The following is a 15,092-nucleotide window of genomic DNA, read 5'->3' as shown; positions in this document are numbered from 1 at the left end:
ACTGAAACACGCAATCTGATCTCAGAGGCAATACACTTAAATATTGGTCTGAAGTTTTGAACAACAAGATGTTTAATTCTTCAAGAAATGTGATACAAGTCTAGGGCGCTGCTACTATGTGGTGTTACAATGACCGTATCTCGAAAGAGAAATACAAGAAATCCGTCAGAGACAGGACGCTACCTAATGATATAGTAAAATATAATCAAGATATAATAGCTCGGCAGCGAAAAAGCAGACGGTCGGATGGTATGATGCCGATGACTTGTAGCACAGGGAACATGCAAGGAAATGCTCTTAAGAGCACCTGGCGCAGCTCTCGATGCTTTCAACATTCCTGGTTACGCGAAACCTACAAACAGAAGGTAAGAGCTCTTAGACGGGTACCCAAAGTGAGCGAGGACGTACTCTTGGAAGCATAAAGAAAGGCAAGGGTGGGGCGCATGGTCGTGGTAGGGGCTCTGTTTGCAGTGTGGGTTATTGCAAGACGTCACCACCTGTGAATTGTTGTTATAAATATTCTGGGGGCGAGCCTGGACGAAAATTTACGGGTAAACCAATGACCGTTCTCGAGCCACATTTCTTGCATTGGTGGACAAGGAGGACTTGGTTACACATGGTGAAAAATGACTATAGAATGAGAGATGTTCGGAGAGTCTGCTGGAGAACGATGATAAAACATGGAGAGAAGGTAGAATCCATTTATACGTTCAAATGTCCTGTGTTATCATCGGTAGTCCTAGTTCTGCTATGATCATCAATTCCTCTCTGCATCTCCCGGAGGACCCGTTCGATACCCAAACAGATTGAGAATGAACGGGCAGAGGAGTGGAAACAAAATGGTGTATCTGGCACGCACCTTGAAAGCGAATGCGTTCCGCGATCATAACTATCAGACTGGTTCGACAGCATCGAAGTGGGCGCCTGCTGGCACAAGGAGACTGAGAAGAAAGCGATCACTTTTACAAGCGATCAGGACCCGGAGACTGCTCCTCGGCAGGCCATGATCCTGCCCATCATTGACGTCCAGAATTCGAAACCTCATGCAGTGACGTTGTGGTTGAGACGCGCCTGTATCCATCTCGTCGTGCCAGATCCTAGGGATGATCTGTTTGAATCGCTGAACGGTTAGAAAAAGTGATTGAGCAGCCTTAATTTGGAAAACGGGAATCAATAAGTTGAGTTAAATCCGAGATAATGTGTTTCATCTTGAAGGCAGAGCGGGCACGGGGTAGTGTCCAGCGCATGTGAGAGGATCCGAGAGCACTGGTGAATGCAGGTCCCGGGCGAGTACCTGCCGCCAGCAGTGACGAGGTCGGTTGCAGAATGCACTGCATCAGTCAGTGCCTGTCGGACACAGCAAGAAGACCAGCCAGCAGGTCGCGCCTGACAAGACAATTTTGCCTGGCTGGCCACACAATCTGGAGAGAGACTGCAGGTATTTTTTGTTTTATTCCATTTGTGGAATGACCCATGGCTCACCACGGAATGGAGAAGAGAAAATTTTAGCATTCCGCTCGATGCATTTGTTTAGCATCGATGATCAAAACCACGGACAGCCCAGCGTATGCATGATGTAGCAGTTGCACAGAACACCCGTCCATCACAGGTGCCATAGACATTTTCAGTCGCCGTCAGCGGATCATTAATTAAATGAATTATCCAACTTCTACGTCACTACGTCACAGTCACATTGTCTCACGTCGCGCCTACCATGGTACACTTAGCATAATATTTAGCCAAGGCCAGCCGTGTCACCTTGAGCCGCTGCAAAGCGTCTTTGAGGCTCCCGTTTTTCATCGTCTTAACCAGCACAGATAAGTAATCCTCTCCTGAGCCTTGAATTGCTCGAATATTGACTTCTTCTAAGCGCTTCAGCAACTCGACAGCGCCAGAAGAGGAAAACAACATCAATCCATCTGACCCGCATTGATCCATTAGTATCGGGATCCCCAATCGGTAGAGCCAATATTCGAATCACACTCACCAAGTTTGAGAAGCTCCGTTGCGTCTACAAGTAGTGTACCCCACCATGACTTTGGTGCGATCTCCTCTTGAAACATCGACACGAGATCCAAGGCCGCCTCTTGAAAGTCGCCGTCCATGCGTCTCTGGTGATATTCAGCGTATCGCACAGCAAATGCCAAACGATGAATGAATACGCCATTGGGTCCTTGGTGTATACGTGGATCCTGGAGAGAGGAGGCAACAGTCGCAGCTGCGCGAGCGAACGTTTCGGGACCTACATAGAGTGATCAACGGGCGATGACATGACATAGAGATTTACTGACCATGCATGATATATTCAGCTAAAACACAATCTACAACACGACCGAGACCAGACCAATTATTGGCAGCAATCATGTAAGACATAGCTGATTTGTAGTTTTTTTGCTTAAGGAAGGTTTGAGCGCCCAACTGAGGACGGAATGGACATCAATGTTGCAGAGGAGAATGAAGGAAAACTTACAGAGTTAACAATTCTTTGAACTGACTCCCTATTGTGTTCTGAACAGGTCCTACTAATCTCCTTCAAGGTGTTGACGATCGCTTCAGAATTCAAAGTTTCATCCTCTCCCGCTACGAGAGCAGTCGCTGTGCCGTCTCGATGGGCTGGGTTAAATGGAACACGCATCAGTATTTGATCCGCCCTTTCTTGACCAATGACACCGCATGAGTACATGTAGTCAACGGTTATACGCCATAGATGTGGGTCCGAATGAAGGTATTCAGCATATGCAAGAACATGCTGCTGCCTCCGTGACATCCCGGATCTGAGTTGTAAATTTAGTCCATGAACAAAAATATGCTTGCAACACGTACTCTTCGTCAACCTTAGGATCCAATAGATCTACAGACTCCATGATATCTGCCAGATGAGCCGCTAACCACAAATCTAACTTTTCAGCGTAAGATAATGCTTTAGCAGGCTTCCCAGCACATAGAGAAACATAGATCATGTCTTCAGAACTTGTCGGATCGGGTGGCATCTCGTCCAGAATCTTTGGAAGCACCTCTCTGCGACAAGGTTCATCAGACATATGCGTCAGGGAAGAATCCTACAGTGACCTACGGCAACTCATGTCTTCTTAATCGATTGTCAACGAAAATGGCCCAGGCGGCGCACACCTCCTTCCAGTCTGCACCCAGATCAAGACAAACCCGTTGAATGACTGAGTGACGACCTTCGAGAATGCCAACGATGTCGCTGAATGAGTCCCACCAGTTGTCTCCACCATCTTGCCTCGCATCTTCGGGGACGCGGTCAAGCTCAAGTCGTAATGACTTGACTTGGTCCTTCCATCTACGCGAATCAATGACAAAATCACGCTCAAGATTGTAGTCGCTCAGACGTGGATGGTTTTCCACGAGTGGCATAAGGTGTTCTGCCATGCTCTGCAGATGTGAAGAAGGATGTCGGGTAGAGAGAACCTCCAAAAAGAACAAAGAAGATTTCGAAAGTCCCCGTAAAATAGTTCTATTCAATGCATGATCAATTTCAGACTGTTTGAGTCAAAGTAGGCGCAAAAAAAATACCTGATCAAATATGGCCAGAACGACTCGTCCTCCCATGGACGATCCTGTGAGCTAAGTTGATCTCCTTCCTCTGTTGAAGGTTCAATGAAATGCTTGTTAAGCCACTCCATCAACTCGTCTCCGACCGGAACATCTACGACTTTACTGTCCGGTGCGTACAAGAGCACGAATAAGTCAAAGCATGTGTAGAGACTCTGGTAATGGTCCGCATCGAATTGTAGGGGTTCATCCCTTGCCATTTGTCGCTGCATCAAATATCAGAACAATTGGAGCCAAAATTGGTTGGAGCTCTTACCGACGTGTGCACCCAACAGGTCTTGATAAACTCGACGTAGTCTGCACATAGTTTCGTTATTGCTTGAAGTGTTGGTTCGTCTTGCAGTCTATTTATGCACTTTGAACATCTGACTAGAACTATAGCAAGCCACGCACGGTCGGGCGTTCTGCGTCGCTTTCATGAGATTTTGGAATGCGGCAAATATGACCGACGTTTCTGATATAAACTGAATGGAACGTTAAATTAAATATGAGTATGAATGCCCAAGCACATGTACTCCCACACACCAAACGATGTTCTGCCGAAGGTATCTGGTCTGTACTCGCGGTGTATATGTCCTGTGGCTTGGGATACTCTGAGTTGATATCATGAGGCACTTTGGGTTCATTCTGATGCACACATATTTTTAACGAGGAAACAAGCTGAGAAGAAAGAGCACGCACAGAACTCCCTGCAAACACAGCCAGAGAGTTGTCCCGCGGTGAAGCGGCTATTGAGAGAGACCGACCACTCTCAAGAAATTCCTCTTCTTGCCCTCGCTCGAACAACGGAGGGTATAATGTTATTTTCTCCATGAGTCAATCGGATGTACGGGGATTATCAATGTGGACCTTGGATGAGCTCGACGTCGAGTTGTTGATCGAGGTGGAGTCGCGTGAATCAGTGTGACGGGTCCCGTCACAAATGCGTGACTGAGCCGCCAAAATCTCAACGTTCTTCAACGCCGTGTCGGCTTCGCCCAGCGTCGTCCTAACTTCCTACAAACTAACGTCGTCTCCTCTCCGTCACTCGTCATCCGCATCTGTGGAATTTAGCCGCGAACAAACACTCGGACCATGGCGGCTATCTTGACTGAACTGCGTACTTCTCCCTCTGACATATAGCTGTCCTTGGGCGACTCCTCCTGGCTCGAGCGCTTCCGGGGCTTGACTCACCGCGCCCATACACTCGTGTTGTGAGGTTCAGAATTTGTCTGCCCACTTGCGCGCTGATTGATCTCCGTCTACCCGAGAATCGGCGCCAGTCGTGCTCAGCAATGTAATTTCCGCGCCAATCTCGCCTGCGTCTGTGATCATTCCGTGTTCTTAGATTTGAGGATCTTTACACGTCCATAACGGCATACAGGCTGTGTACTGGATTGTATCCAGTGAAGAGGAACAGTGGAGACCCGCGAACCGGGAGCACATGCTGACTCACGCCTTCGATGGCCTAACTTCGACCGGAGGATAGGTTCAATGGATCTTACTTGAACTTCCTCACAGATGCTCAATGACCCTCAAGGCTACATTTGATCTCAAAAGGGGCTCAAGGTGCTATTATTCTATAACGCTAACGAACATTAACAGAAAGAAGACCTCGATAGTGTACTATTATCAGAAAAACGCCTCAGAATAAATGGTTTCTTGATTTTGGTCCTTCACGGGATATCCGTGTGTAGGGCGTCTTCACACGCGGGAAGTTATTTCATATTGTATATTTGACCAAATTTATAGCGCTCACAATCCTTGGACGTGTGGCCGTAGTTCGCCATGATCCGGTTCGTAGAATACGGTTATCCTGCCTCATGATGCTTACGATTTCATCTGACTTGTTCTTTTCCTGTATGCGGGCCGGGACAGTGCGCCCTGTACGCCAAGCGATGTGGTAGCACATCCAGCCCTTCACCATCGTAACGCCGCAGTGCACGAACCCTCGAGCTGTAAGCATAGCCTTAGAAGCACGATCTCGTTACAAGGTTCAACACGTTGAAGGCTCATTGCGAAATGCTATCGTCGTAGGCGGTGGTGCTCTTTGAACATGGGTGATAGAGCTGAATCTTTCGCGTGACGTTAACAATTTTACGCTGAGGGCATTTTCAGTCGAGGGCCAAGAATGCATACGACACATACACAAATATCTTCTCAATCCCCCAGGATCTTGCACTCTTATCGTACGGGAAACAACCCTTCAAGACTCATAGATTTCTACGTGGGATGTTGAGCGCCAGTCCCCCGCAATTTGGTGACCGGCGAACGTGAAGTGCAGGCGGATAGTTCGCAGGCATTCCGAATCCTTACTTATTTTGCGTGCTTCAGCTGCCACACAAGAGCATCAAGGCCGGGTCCAAGTGAATCAAATATCTGTATGGCAGAGATGAGAACCAATCTACTATCGAATAAAGGTATGTTGCATCATAGACCTAATGAAATATGCGATATAGTATGCAACATTTGAGCATGTAAATACTGGTTTGCGAGCTGATGTGAAACGAACCCCACCTTAATATAGAAGGCCAGGATATTCAGGATACCCACACCCGATGTTCTTCGTCTGATAACTTGATCTGCTTGCGCTTAGATCCAACCTTCTCCATGTGACCAATCCACCCATCAGCGTCACTGCCGGCCCTCACAAGGGTATGACCTTTGTCTACTATCATCCGGAGCCGGAGAAACCACTGTTCATAGTGAGGATCGGGTAGGATTCCCATGTCGCGGAAAATTTGAACTTGTGGAATCACGAAAATCGTCGTCATGGACCAGCAGCCGAAACTCCCCGAGTTTCAGTAGATGGTAAGCGGGCCTGCCACTGCGGGTAAATTCTCGACAGCCTTCTTGGCGACTTCGATTATCGCATCGTGAGAGGCAATGGACTTGTCAAGTTGAGCTCTCATCTGAGGGTCGAGTACGTTCAGATGCGACAATCGACTTTCAAGAACCTGAAAAGCAATGGCAGGGTTGCCCGACAAGTCCTGTCTGTACTTGAGGTGAATTGAGAGGAAATGAGAAGGGAAGTCGAATGTTTCGATGGTATGTCCGGACAAACGGATGGCAGAGTATGCGGCTTGTTCAATAGTCCTTCGGTGTGTTCGAGCGAACTGGTTCACAAGCAAGAAATCATCGCGCGGATGAGGCCTTCCGACGGAGTTGAGTGCAGAAGAGTGCGCATCAGCGTGTGCAGACAACATGCCTAATTGTTTTTTGAAACCTGCACAGATGATCCTAACGGTAAGTCAGTTCAAAAGGATCTCTCGACAACAGAGATGAAGAGCAACTTATGAGTGCGCTATGAAGTTCTTTGACATTGTGCGCTACAGTAGACAACCGCTTTGCATCCGAAGCAAAGTTTGTACAAAGTATCAATGGAGGGTGCAAAGCAAGCAGAACACGGGTCATGTTTTTCTGCAAACTGCGCCCTGCTTGGAGGTTGATTGAAGATGTCCATTGCGAGATACTGGGATCGTAAATCTGCGAAAACCGCATGAAACCTCATAGATACCTTTTTGGGACCGTGGGAATGACAAGTCCCATGCTGCAACAACAAGGCCGATGGTTGCGTTGAACGGCCATGAGCTCTTCAAACACTCATGCTGTTTCCCAGCCCCCGATCGACGATCGGGCTTTGCTCGACCGAAAACTTTCTGAGAAGCGGCGCCTAGCTATTTACAGAGCCCAAGTCAACGCGTTTATAAATGCGGCGGACATCGTAGAATTAACCGAAGATATCTTAAAGGATATTCTAGAGGGATTCGACGATCCTCGGTATGACATAGAAAGTGTAAATGACGACAACGCGGACGAGGTGGACGAAGCAGAAGCAATCTCGGACATTGAGCATCATCTATATTGTGGAGAAGGTGCGCCCTTGTCATACCATCAATCTCAAATTGCTTCAACCTCGCCGGCTATCATATCCCGCAGAGATTGTGTCTTATCTGTGGAGTAAAATCGAGGTTAAACGAATGCTGCATCATCTGAAAGAAAAGGGTGAGTCGTCTCATACGTTGAGTGGCTCTGACATCAGTCTCATCTTATGAAGGAATGTCCTCCTTTATCATGGAATATGTGGTCATGCGTGCTATTCCCGTTTTCCAGCTTCTGGTGGCGTTCGGGATATTGCTTGTGAGTCAGTTGTTTTCAAACATTGCTCAAGTGTAATTACCTCCCCCAGTGCGACGAGCTTCAGAGCAAGCAGCCGGCGACCCTTCTGTATTTCCTACGAGTTGCCCTTTCTCGGGAGTGAGAACACGGTACTACGAATCTAGTAAACCCGTGATCTGACGCTATGCAACCAGGCTTCAGATGCGCGAGAAGGTTCCCCAATACAATACCATAGATGATGCTGTCAACTTGATCAAAGTTTCAAAACGTATATTGATCCTTACTGGTGCAGGCATTAGTGTGTTACTTATTTCTTTGAAGTACTCAGATTTCTCTATCTAACGAAGCCTTTCATTATACTAGGTGTTTCATGTGGCATCCCCGACTTCCGATCAGAAAATGGACTGTATGCTAATTTGAAGGATAGAGGAGAGTATGAGTTGGACGATCCACAGCAGATGTTAGTCCTTCCACTCTGTGACCCTCGGTTATAACAATCCGCTGACATGTCTTGAAGGTTCGATATACAGTATTTCAAAGAAAATCCTTCTGGTGGGTATTTTTACTTTCTTCATTTGCAGATACTGAAGTTCGGCAAATCATTTTCTGTAGTATTTTTGTATGTCCTCTCACGTAAGGCATGATGCATCGCAGGCTGAGTTACAATCGACATAGTTCTTTTGCTAAACAAATATACCCCTCAAATTTTACCCCTTCTCCTTGTCACCGGTTCATCAAACTAATCGAGGACAAGGGCAAGGTACACAACGGTCCACCTCATCTCCGCAAACCATTTGATCGCTGACATTTGCTTCATAGCTTTTGCGTGTAAGTACACTTCTACATCATACATCATGGCCTCGCCGAACATCCCCGACCTCGTCTTCCCAGAACTACACGCAGAACATTGACACCTTGGAAACTCTCGCCGGTGTCCGCAATGTCCTTCAATGTCACGGCTCTTTCGCGACAGCCTCATGCCTCCACTGCCGCATGCGCATGCCGGGCAGCGAGATCGAGACGGAGATCATGAATGGCGAGGTCCCGCAGTGCAAGCAATGCAGCAACCTGTCCAGCGCACAAAAGAAGCCCGAGCGGTCTCGCAAACGGAAAGGTGGAAAACGCCACGACTACGAGGACGACTCAGACGAAGAGCAGTCTGGCTTTCCACCGTGGATTATCAAGGTAGGCGTCTTGATCGCAAAACATTCTCCTCGCACGACCAGTTAAATATAGCAATCTTCAAAATGCCCAGCCCGATATCACGTTTTTTGGTGAGAAACTCACAGACGCGTTTGACGATGCTCTGCACGTGGACAGGGGAGAGGTTGACCTGATCCTCGTCATTGGCACATCACTCAAGGTATCTCCTGTGTCAGAGATCCTGAGTGAGTCTGCATTCCATCGTCGCTGCAACTGAGCTGATAGTAGAACGCCCTTAGCAAACATGCCACACTCTGTGCCCCAGGTACGAACGACGCGCCGTTGCATCTTCCCGTTTATCACAGCTCTGCTCTGCACCAGATCCTTATCAACAAAACTCCTGTAAAACACATCAACCCGGACGTGCGTCACGATGTCCTTCCCTCCGTTGTTCCTCCCTGACCAAACGGGCCGTGAAAATGACTCGTCTTTCACAGATCATTCTCCTCGGTAATGCGGACCCCATCATTCAATATATCTGCGACTGTTTGCAGTGGACGCTGCCGCCCGTCACTCAGCGTAACGATGCGGTCGTTCCCGACACAGTGCACGTCCGGAGCTTCCTACAGCCCGCCATCACACCTTCAAATGACAGGAAACGGCCATTGGAAGACCCATCAATACTCGCTCCACAGCCACAGCGCGTAGGAAACAGGTGAGTCACGTCCCAGACAGTATCAATAGGTGGCAGATGCGCCGGGTCTGATGTTGTTTCGCTCCTCAGCCACATTTGGTTGTTCGAAGGCGCGGAAGGCGGGAAATGGCTTGAAACCCGCCAGGCTGAGGAGGCGGAGAGGAAACCTCAAGAGTCCCTCCCTTGGTCGCCGACAGAGTCGCCATCCACAACTACGTCTCCGCCTGCCGATGTACCCCGTGAAGCGAAGAAACCTCGCGTAGCGTGAAGAGGGGTACATCAACGGGTGTACATGCTCAACGGCGCAGGCGCAGACGGAAGGCGTTCTTGGACGCGCGGGATTGAGGGTCAAGGTAGTCTTCATAAAAACCGACAATGAACTCCTCGGCCTTGAACCCGAATCGGTTATACAAGAGCTGTGGAGGGTGCCACGCGTGTTTCAGTTAGGCATGCGTCACTCTGGTACAGCAGAAAGCAGGGATGACGCACCATTGCAGGGCTATTGGCTGAGACGTGCAGCGTTAGATCTTTGTGTGGATTCCGCGTAATGAGGTGGTAGAGCATCGATCTAGATTCGTTAGGAATAAGTAGGTGGTTAATGCGTATCATTTCCGTTAATTTTATTGTTTCGAGAATGAAGGAAGAGCGAGGCCTACGTTGCAATCTGGGCGTTCTCCCAACCTGCACGAACGGCAAGGTAGGTGATGTAGGTCTCCTGCGGAGAGCTGAGAAACGCACAACCGACAACCAAGCGCTTGTAGATCGCGATGATAGTCGCCCGCGATGGGTCATACTGTAAGGAATCAGTGACTGGTGGTCCATAACCTGATCAGCATCGAAGCAGTGATGATAGCACGTATATGTGCAACAGACCGTCAATGCCCATCCAGAACATACGATGCAAGAGATCATGGACTTGCGGCAGATGCTCCGCACGCAGAGTGACATATACGATAGCCGCGGGAGACATATCTGGTAGTTCTCTATCTGGACTGTGGAAGACCTCAGTCAGGAAGGGGGAGGGTTACGGGGCGTCGAATAGGTAAACGACAGACAATTTGACCGCATAGTGTGCCCGAACATCGTCCATCAGGTCCATCCACGGCGCGCGGGTCTCCCAGTCTACAGCAACCACATTTGATGCGTCTGAGAGGCTCACACCGTGCAGACGTGAAAGGAAGGAAAACTCGAAAGGAGTAGTTCTGATGGCGTAGAGGGCGTTGAGGGTCTGTGGATTGGCTGTTGGCGCACGGTAGGCAGGAGGTAGTGCGGTGAGTGTGGATGGGAGTGGCGGACGGAGGACAGGGTGTACGAGTCCATGGGTGCGACGGATCTGCAAAGCAATAAGACATGATGAATAATGAGACGACAGTAGGAGAAGGAGTGTCTGACACGTTGGAGCTTGAGTTTACGAAGAATGAGAGCGTCATTTGTGTCTAAACCATACTCTGACGAGACTCGTCTCTTTTCCAGGCGCTCGATGAACGTCTCCTCGTCCTGAGGAGACAACAGTAGGATCGGCCTCCCCTGAAATCTCTTTCAGGGCCCTGATCATAAAGGTTGAATCACAGGCCCACATATTCATCTCTTTCGCTCCTTGTCTCTATCTCTGTTTTTACCCGCATATAGTCTGACAACAGGGGGCCTATAATCTCGTCGAAAGACGAATCCATTGCCTCTTCGGCGGCGTAGCGCGACGTGAGCGCATCCTGGAGCGGCTGAATGGACAGTGTGAATGGCGACGACGATGTAGGCGATGGTGAAAGTTCCTTTTTGACTGTGAGCCTCAGAGCAGTTTTCCTGCGCTTGCTTCTCATCGTGCGTCTCTGAAAAAGGGAATCTCCAATCAACTCAGTGAGGATGAGCGACGCGACAATTCTCGTACACTGCGATGTTCGACATAGGCCCCATCATCCCCAGAGTCGCTGTGATCAGAGTCAGCTTCTACCATGATATCGAGGGCATTGTAACGTTCACAGGAATGACGGCGTGCGGTGCAGGTTGAGTTGCTTGGGCGCAAAACGACAGATTGGGTGCATCACGTGGTATAATCATTAATCGTTAATTGATTGAAGCGCTCTTGCGTCTGAACCACCTCAAGGCGTGTGGGACTGTGGGTGCTTATTGCCTTCCTTTTTGCAGATTCAGAAACCATAATGGGTCGCACTCTATGTCACTTGATCTATTCAGGTCTTCGCCAATACAATATCTAAGGTTCGGATGTCACCGCCGCGTCATGTACGGCTGAACATTAGCATCATGGCCCTAGTCAAAGGGTAAGTGTTTGCTCCAACCTGAATATCCCGCAAACCCTTTCCCATGACAGACTTATCCATACGTCATGTAAATCACCTTTTCAGCTGAGCTGATTGCAGTATCTGCTCTGAGAGGGGGCAACGTTGCCATCATCATAACGAACGCATTCATCGACGCCCAACATAGCACTTGACTGCCTCAAGCGGTATTCAACTCCAATCTTCCATAAGGCAGGACGTATATATTGAAGGCTCTACTCCAACGTCCCTATCGCGAGACATGTCTTCCGCCGACCCCAAACTCTTCCATCCAATCCGTGTTGGAAACATCAACCTCCAACACCGAATTGTATTGGCCCCGCTCACGCGTTGTCGCGCCAACGCAGAGCATGTACATGGTGACTACGCCGTGGATTACTACTCTCAGCGTGCGAGCGTCCCAGGCACGCTGCTCATTACAGAGGCCACATTTATCGCCCCTCAGGCAGGTGGAAACACGAACGTCCCTGGCATCTGGTCAGACGAGCAAGTCGAAGCTTGGAAGAAGGTTGGTGGAGATTTTTTTTTCTTTTTCTTTTACTGGAGCAAACGGGACGCAATGTTTCAACAGGTCACGGACGCAGTTCATGTCAAGGGCTCGTTCATATACCTTCAACTCTGGGCCCTCGGACGTGCAGCGGACCCCACGATCCTCGCCGAAGAGGACCCCTCTTTCCCATACGTGTCCTCTGGCAACATCCAGATGACCGGCGCCCCGTACCCCCCACGGCCGTTGACGATCGCAGAGGTCAAGGAATACGTCCAGCTGTACGCGACGGCCGCGTCCAACGCTGTCCATAGAGCAGGCTTCGACGGTGTCGAGATTCACAACGGGAACGGGTACCTTCCCGATCAATTTTTACAGGACACGGCGAATAACCGGACGGACGAGTACGGAGGGTCAATCGAGAACAGGGCTAGATTCTCGCTCGAGGTCGTCGACGCCGTTGCAAAAGCAGTGGGCGAAAAGGTCGTCGGCATCCGTTTCAGCCCATGGGCCCCCTTCCAAGGTGTGTACATACTGTAAATCGCCTGACACACACGCGGAGAGAGCAACCGCTTTTCTTCGCCAATACCGTGTCGTCTCATGCGCATGCTCGTGCTGATCAGAAGCAACTCGGCTCGGATCATGTACTCTACTGTCCGGAACCTAGATATGCGCATGGCGGATCCCATCCCCACATTCTCTCATCTGATCACCGCGATTCGCGACCGACACCCCGAGTTTGGCTACGTGCACCTCGTCGAGCCCCGTATCTCGGGTGACGGAGATAGCCACGTAGGGCACCCACACGATCTAGAATCGAACGACATCTTTCGGGCCTTGTGGGGCCCCAGACCGTACCTCACTGCCGGGGGGTACAATCGAAGCAGCGCCATCAAGGTGGCCGAAGAGAAGGGCGGCCTGATCGTATTTGGCAGGCATTTCCTCGCGAACGTGAGTACATACACACTTGTTCTGCTAGTGTTCTGCGATGCGGACTGCTGGACGCGCCGCGGCCATACGGAGAGGACTGGAAGAACCTCAGCTGATTCTTGTTGTCGTCTGATTTTCGCAATGTAGCCTGACCTCCCGCTGCGGTTGAGAAAGGACCTTCCTCTGACGCCATACCACCGCGAGACTTTCTATCACCCGAGGAATAGCCCGATTGGCTACACCGACTATCCATTCACCAAGGAAGAACCCCAGATCGCCGGCATCGCATAAATATGTGTGTATGTAAACATAAGAGGCTTCTTTGCTCTCCGCCCTTCCGTTACGATACATCTATTACTGTCGGTCTCTATCGATGCACGTAATGTTGACTGTAGCATGTCGGCTTCGTCGCATTCGAACAAATTGACAACACCCGACATTGGAGTCTTGACTGCAGTCTGAAATGAAAGCGGAGACAGAGCGAACATACCAAGTATAGCTGGCGATATGATTGCGATCAATATGATGTCAAGCAGCGCGACGAGCCAAAGTAATAATCACTGAATGACCACTGGCAGGCGATCCGAATAATATACTGTAGAGAAGAGAGGGCGCGACAGGGTATAGATCGTGAATGCAATGGCTACATCTGGTGGTGGCACAACATAGAGACTGAGCGAGACAAGGACGATGCAACGTACAGGTATACGTCCAAACGAAAAGCGATAGCTAATTTAGATACGAGGAAAGATGATGGAGGACATCGCAGCCGGAGATAAGCAGAAGAGCGAGGGTGAGGTGAGGCAATTTCGTGGCGAAAGCAAAGGAAGCTGATGAGCTTGATGAAGCGTGGGCAGTAAGGAACAATGATGTGTGATGTTCCTGGGACAAAATGAGATGGAAAACGTGCATGATGTCGTTGGCGTCGTCGGGAAGTCGCAAAGAGACGAGAAGATAGGAGGACTAAGGCCGGCCAAACGCACGCCCTCTCACCACGATGCCTGCGTCGAACGTGGAAACGTTCCACCCGTCCTCGAGCAAGGCCATCTTGATCGCTGGTGCAAGCACGCCAACGCGGTTGACGGAGTGGTTCCCCCGTCCCGTAATAAACTTTATCGGCTGTGCCGACGTAGCGCCGTGTTCTGTGAGTACCTCCTTGGCGATTGTGATAGCTTCGGCGACCGTCGTGCCGTGCAGGTCGACCGTGGTCCCCACTGCGGTTGTCACACTGCGCGAGACAAATTAAAGTCAGAACATGTCCGTTTTGTAACTTAGAACAGATGAACGAACGTTTTGGCTTCGACCCTGCTCCTCGCAGCTACTAATGCCTCCTTCCTCACCTGCTCCTGCAATTCCCTTGCCTAGAGGCACGCAAAAAGAAGGTAAATTTAGAAATGAATTCAAGCGAACATTCCGAGATCGGCGACAAAGACACTAGAGAATCAAAGAGTAAACGCACCTGTTCTGCGTAGAACATAGCTACCTCGCCTCCCTTATTCTTTGTATTGCCCTTCTGCCAAGCCCGCCCCGCCGAGAGAATCGCCTCGGCGCGGCGCACACGCAGCTCCTCCATGCGCCGCTTCTGTTTTTGCGCCTCTTTGCCATCTACACCGCCCAGCGCGCCCAACACTATCGCTACCTCCCTTGCGCCGGCGCGCATGCTGCCAACGTCACCCGGCATGGCTATTTGAGCGCGGGCTTTGGCGCGGGCTTTGGCGGAGACACCGTTGAGTGGGTTGTACGCGGGTATGGAGGCAACAAGGGGGTGGAGGCCTGGAAGCGGCTTCTTTTCCGGAACGGTATTCCATGCGTTAGACTGCGCCGGACGCGGGGGTGGTTCCAAGGAAGATGTCTCGATACTCATCATGGG

The 15,092-nt window shown here is 49.9% G+C and overlaps 8 protein-coding genes across 8 annotated transcripts; 2 read left to right on the top strand and 6 right to left on the bottom strand.

The window, feature by feature from the left end:
• Positions 1-297: 297 nt before the first annotated feature.
• On the bottom strand, positions 298-618 carry HETIRDRAFT_172866 (uncharacterized protein; the record flags this gene model as incomplete). The annotated part of the gene is made up of 3 exons (XM_009551242.1): positions 298-352; positions 409-497; positions 550-618. 3 exons carry the CDS (start codon positions 616-618, stop codon positions 298-300), a joined length of 213 nt encoding a protein of 70 aa, XP_009549537.1.
• A 1,022-nt stretch (positions 619-1,640) lies between these two features.
• On the bottom strand, positions 1,641-4,476 carry HETIRDRAFT_387619 (uncharacterized protein). Its single transcript, XM_009551241.1, has 11 exons — positions 4,258-4,476; positions 4,102-4,203; positions 3,970-4,040; positions 3,833-3,920; positions 3,538-3,782; positions 3,074-3,478; positions 2,824-3,018; positions 2,471-2,774; positions 2,292-2,418; positions 1,988-2,242; positions 1,641-1,919 (listed from the first exon to the last, which is right to left on the bottom strand). Exons 1-11 carry the CDS (start codon positions 4,387-4,389, stop codon positions 1,699-1,701), a joined length of 2,145 nt encoding a protein of 714 aa, XP_009549536.1. The 5' UTR covers positions 4,390-4,476; the 3' UTR covers positions 1,641-1,698.
• Positions 4,477-6,356: 1,880 nt separating this feature from the next.
• On the bottom strand, positions 6,357-6,761 carry HETIRDRAFT_104558 (uncharacterized protein; the record flags this gene model as incomplete). Its single annotated transcript, XM_009551240.1, has 1 exon — positions 6,357-6,761. One exon carries the CDS (start codon positions 6,759-6,761, stop codon positions 6,357-6,359), a length of 405 nt encoding a protein of 134 aa, XP_009549535.1.
• A 478-nt stretch (positions 6,762-7,239) lies between these two features.
• On the top strand, positions 7,240-10,132 carry HETIRDRAFT_387618 (uncharacterized protein). Its single transcript, XM_009551239.1, has 16 exons — positions 7,240-7,430; positions 7,495-7,560; positions 7,613-7,695; positions 7,745-7,812; positions 7,869-7,972; positions 8,038-8,134; positions 8,192-8,226; positions 8,287-8,293; positions 8,350-8,434; positions 8,494-8,502; positions 8,566-8,859; positions 8,930-9,062; positions 9,117-9,142; positions 9,199-9,240; positions 9,315-9,532; positions 9,602-10,132. The coding sequence occupies exons 2-16, from the start codon at positions 7,536-7,538 to the stop codon at positions 9,777-9,779; spliced, it is 1,404 nt and encodes a 467-aa protein (XP_009549534.1). The 5' UTR covers positions 7,240-7,430; positions 7,495-7,535; the 3' UTR covers positions 9,780-10,132.
• HETIRDRAFT_323861 (uncharacterized protein) lies at positions 9,808-10,601 on the bottom strand (the record flags this gene model as incomplete). Its single annotated transcript, XM_009551238.1, has 5 exons — positions 9,808-9,927; positions 10,001-10,079; positions 10,168-10,321; positions 10,385-10,503; positions 10,567-10,601. The coding sequence occupies 5 exons, from the start codon at positions 10,599-10,601 to the stop codon at positions 9,808-9,810; spliced, it is 507 nt and encodes a 168-aa protein (XP_009549533.1).
• Positions 10,602-10,666: 65 nt separating this feature from the next.
• HETIRDRAFT_324255 (uncharacterized protein) lies at positions 10,667-11,462 on the bottom strand (the record flags this gene model as incomplete). The annotated part of the gene is made up of 3 exons (XM_009551237.1): positions 10,667-11,038; positions 11,089-11,337; positions 11,397-11,462. 3 exons carry the CDS (start codon positions 11,460-11,462, stop codon positions 10,667-10,669), a joined length of 687 nt encoding a protein of 228 aa, XP_009549532.1.
• Positions 11,463-12,046: 584 nt separating this feature from the next.
• HETIRDRAFT_453737 (uncharacterized protein) lies at positions 12,047-13,513 on the top strand (the record flags this gene model as incomplete). The annotated part of the gene is made up of 4 exons (XM_009551236.1): positions 12,047-12,313; positions 12,377-12,815; positions 12,960-13,243; positions 13,370-13,513. 4 exons carry the CDS (start codon positions 12,047-12,049, stop codon positions 13,511-13,513), a joined length of 1,134 nt encoding a protein of 377 aa, XP_009549531.1.
• Positions 13,514-13,689: 176 nt separating this feature from the next.
• On the bottom strand, positions 13,690-14,795 carry HETIRDRAFT_478702 (uncharacterized protein; the record flags this gene model as incomplete). The annotated part of the gene is made up of 3 exons (XM_009551235.1): positions 13,690-14,450; positions 14,513-14,583; positions 14,682-14,795. The coding sequence occupies 3 exons, from the start codon at positions 14,793-14,795 to the stop codon at positions 14,186-14,188; spliced, it is 450 nt and encodes a 149-aa protein (XP_009549530.1). The 3' UTR covers positions 13,690-14,185.
• Positions 14,796-15,092: the final 297 nt, after the last annotated feature.

The sequence above is a fragment of the Heterobasidion irregulare genome (assembly GCF_000320585.1).
Source record: "Heterobasidion irregulare TC 32-1 unplaced genomic scaffold scaffold_08, whole genome shotgun sequence".
In the NCBI taxonomy this organism is placed as follows: domain Eukaryota; kingdom Fungi; phylum Basidiomycota; class Agaricomycetes; order Russulales; family Bondarzewiaceae; genus Heterobasidion; species Heterobasidion irregulare.
The sequence above is the reverse complement of the archived record's forward strand: the minus strand, read 5'-3'. Positions and strand labels throughout refer to the sequence as shown.

Excerpts from the sequence above, each read along its gene's own strand:
- HETIRDRAFT_387619 (XM_009551241.1), bottom strand. The coding sequence starts at position 4,389 with ATGGAGAAAATAACATTATACCCTCCGTTGTTCGAGCGAGGGCAAGAA. Across the intron at positions 3,479-3,537 it reads TTCTGGCCATATTTGATCAG|AACTATTTTACGGGGACTTT; the intron begins GTATTTTTTTTG and ends TGCATTGAATAG. Across the intron at positions 2,775-2,823 it reads GATCCTAAGGTTGACGAAGA|ATCCGGGATGTCACGGAGGC; the intron begins GTACGTGTTGCA and ends TTTACAACTCAG.
- HETIRDRAFT_387618 (XM_009551239.1), top strand. The coding sequence starts at position 7,536 with ATGCTGCATCATCTGAAAGAAAAGG. Across the intron at positions 8,860-8,929 it reads TTCCACCGTGGATTATCAAG|CCCGATATCACGTTTTTTGG; the intron begins GTAGGCGTCTTG and ends CAAAATGCCCAG. Across the intron at positions 9,533-9,601 it reads CCACAGCGCGTAGGAAACAG|CCACATTTGGTTGTTCGAAG; the intron begins GTGAGTCACGTC and ends TTCGCTCCTCAG.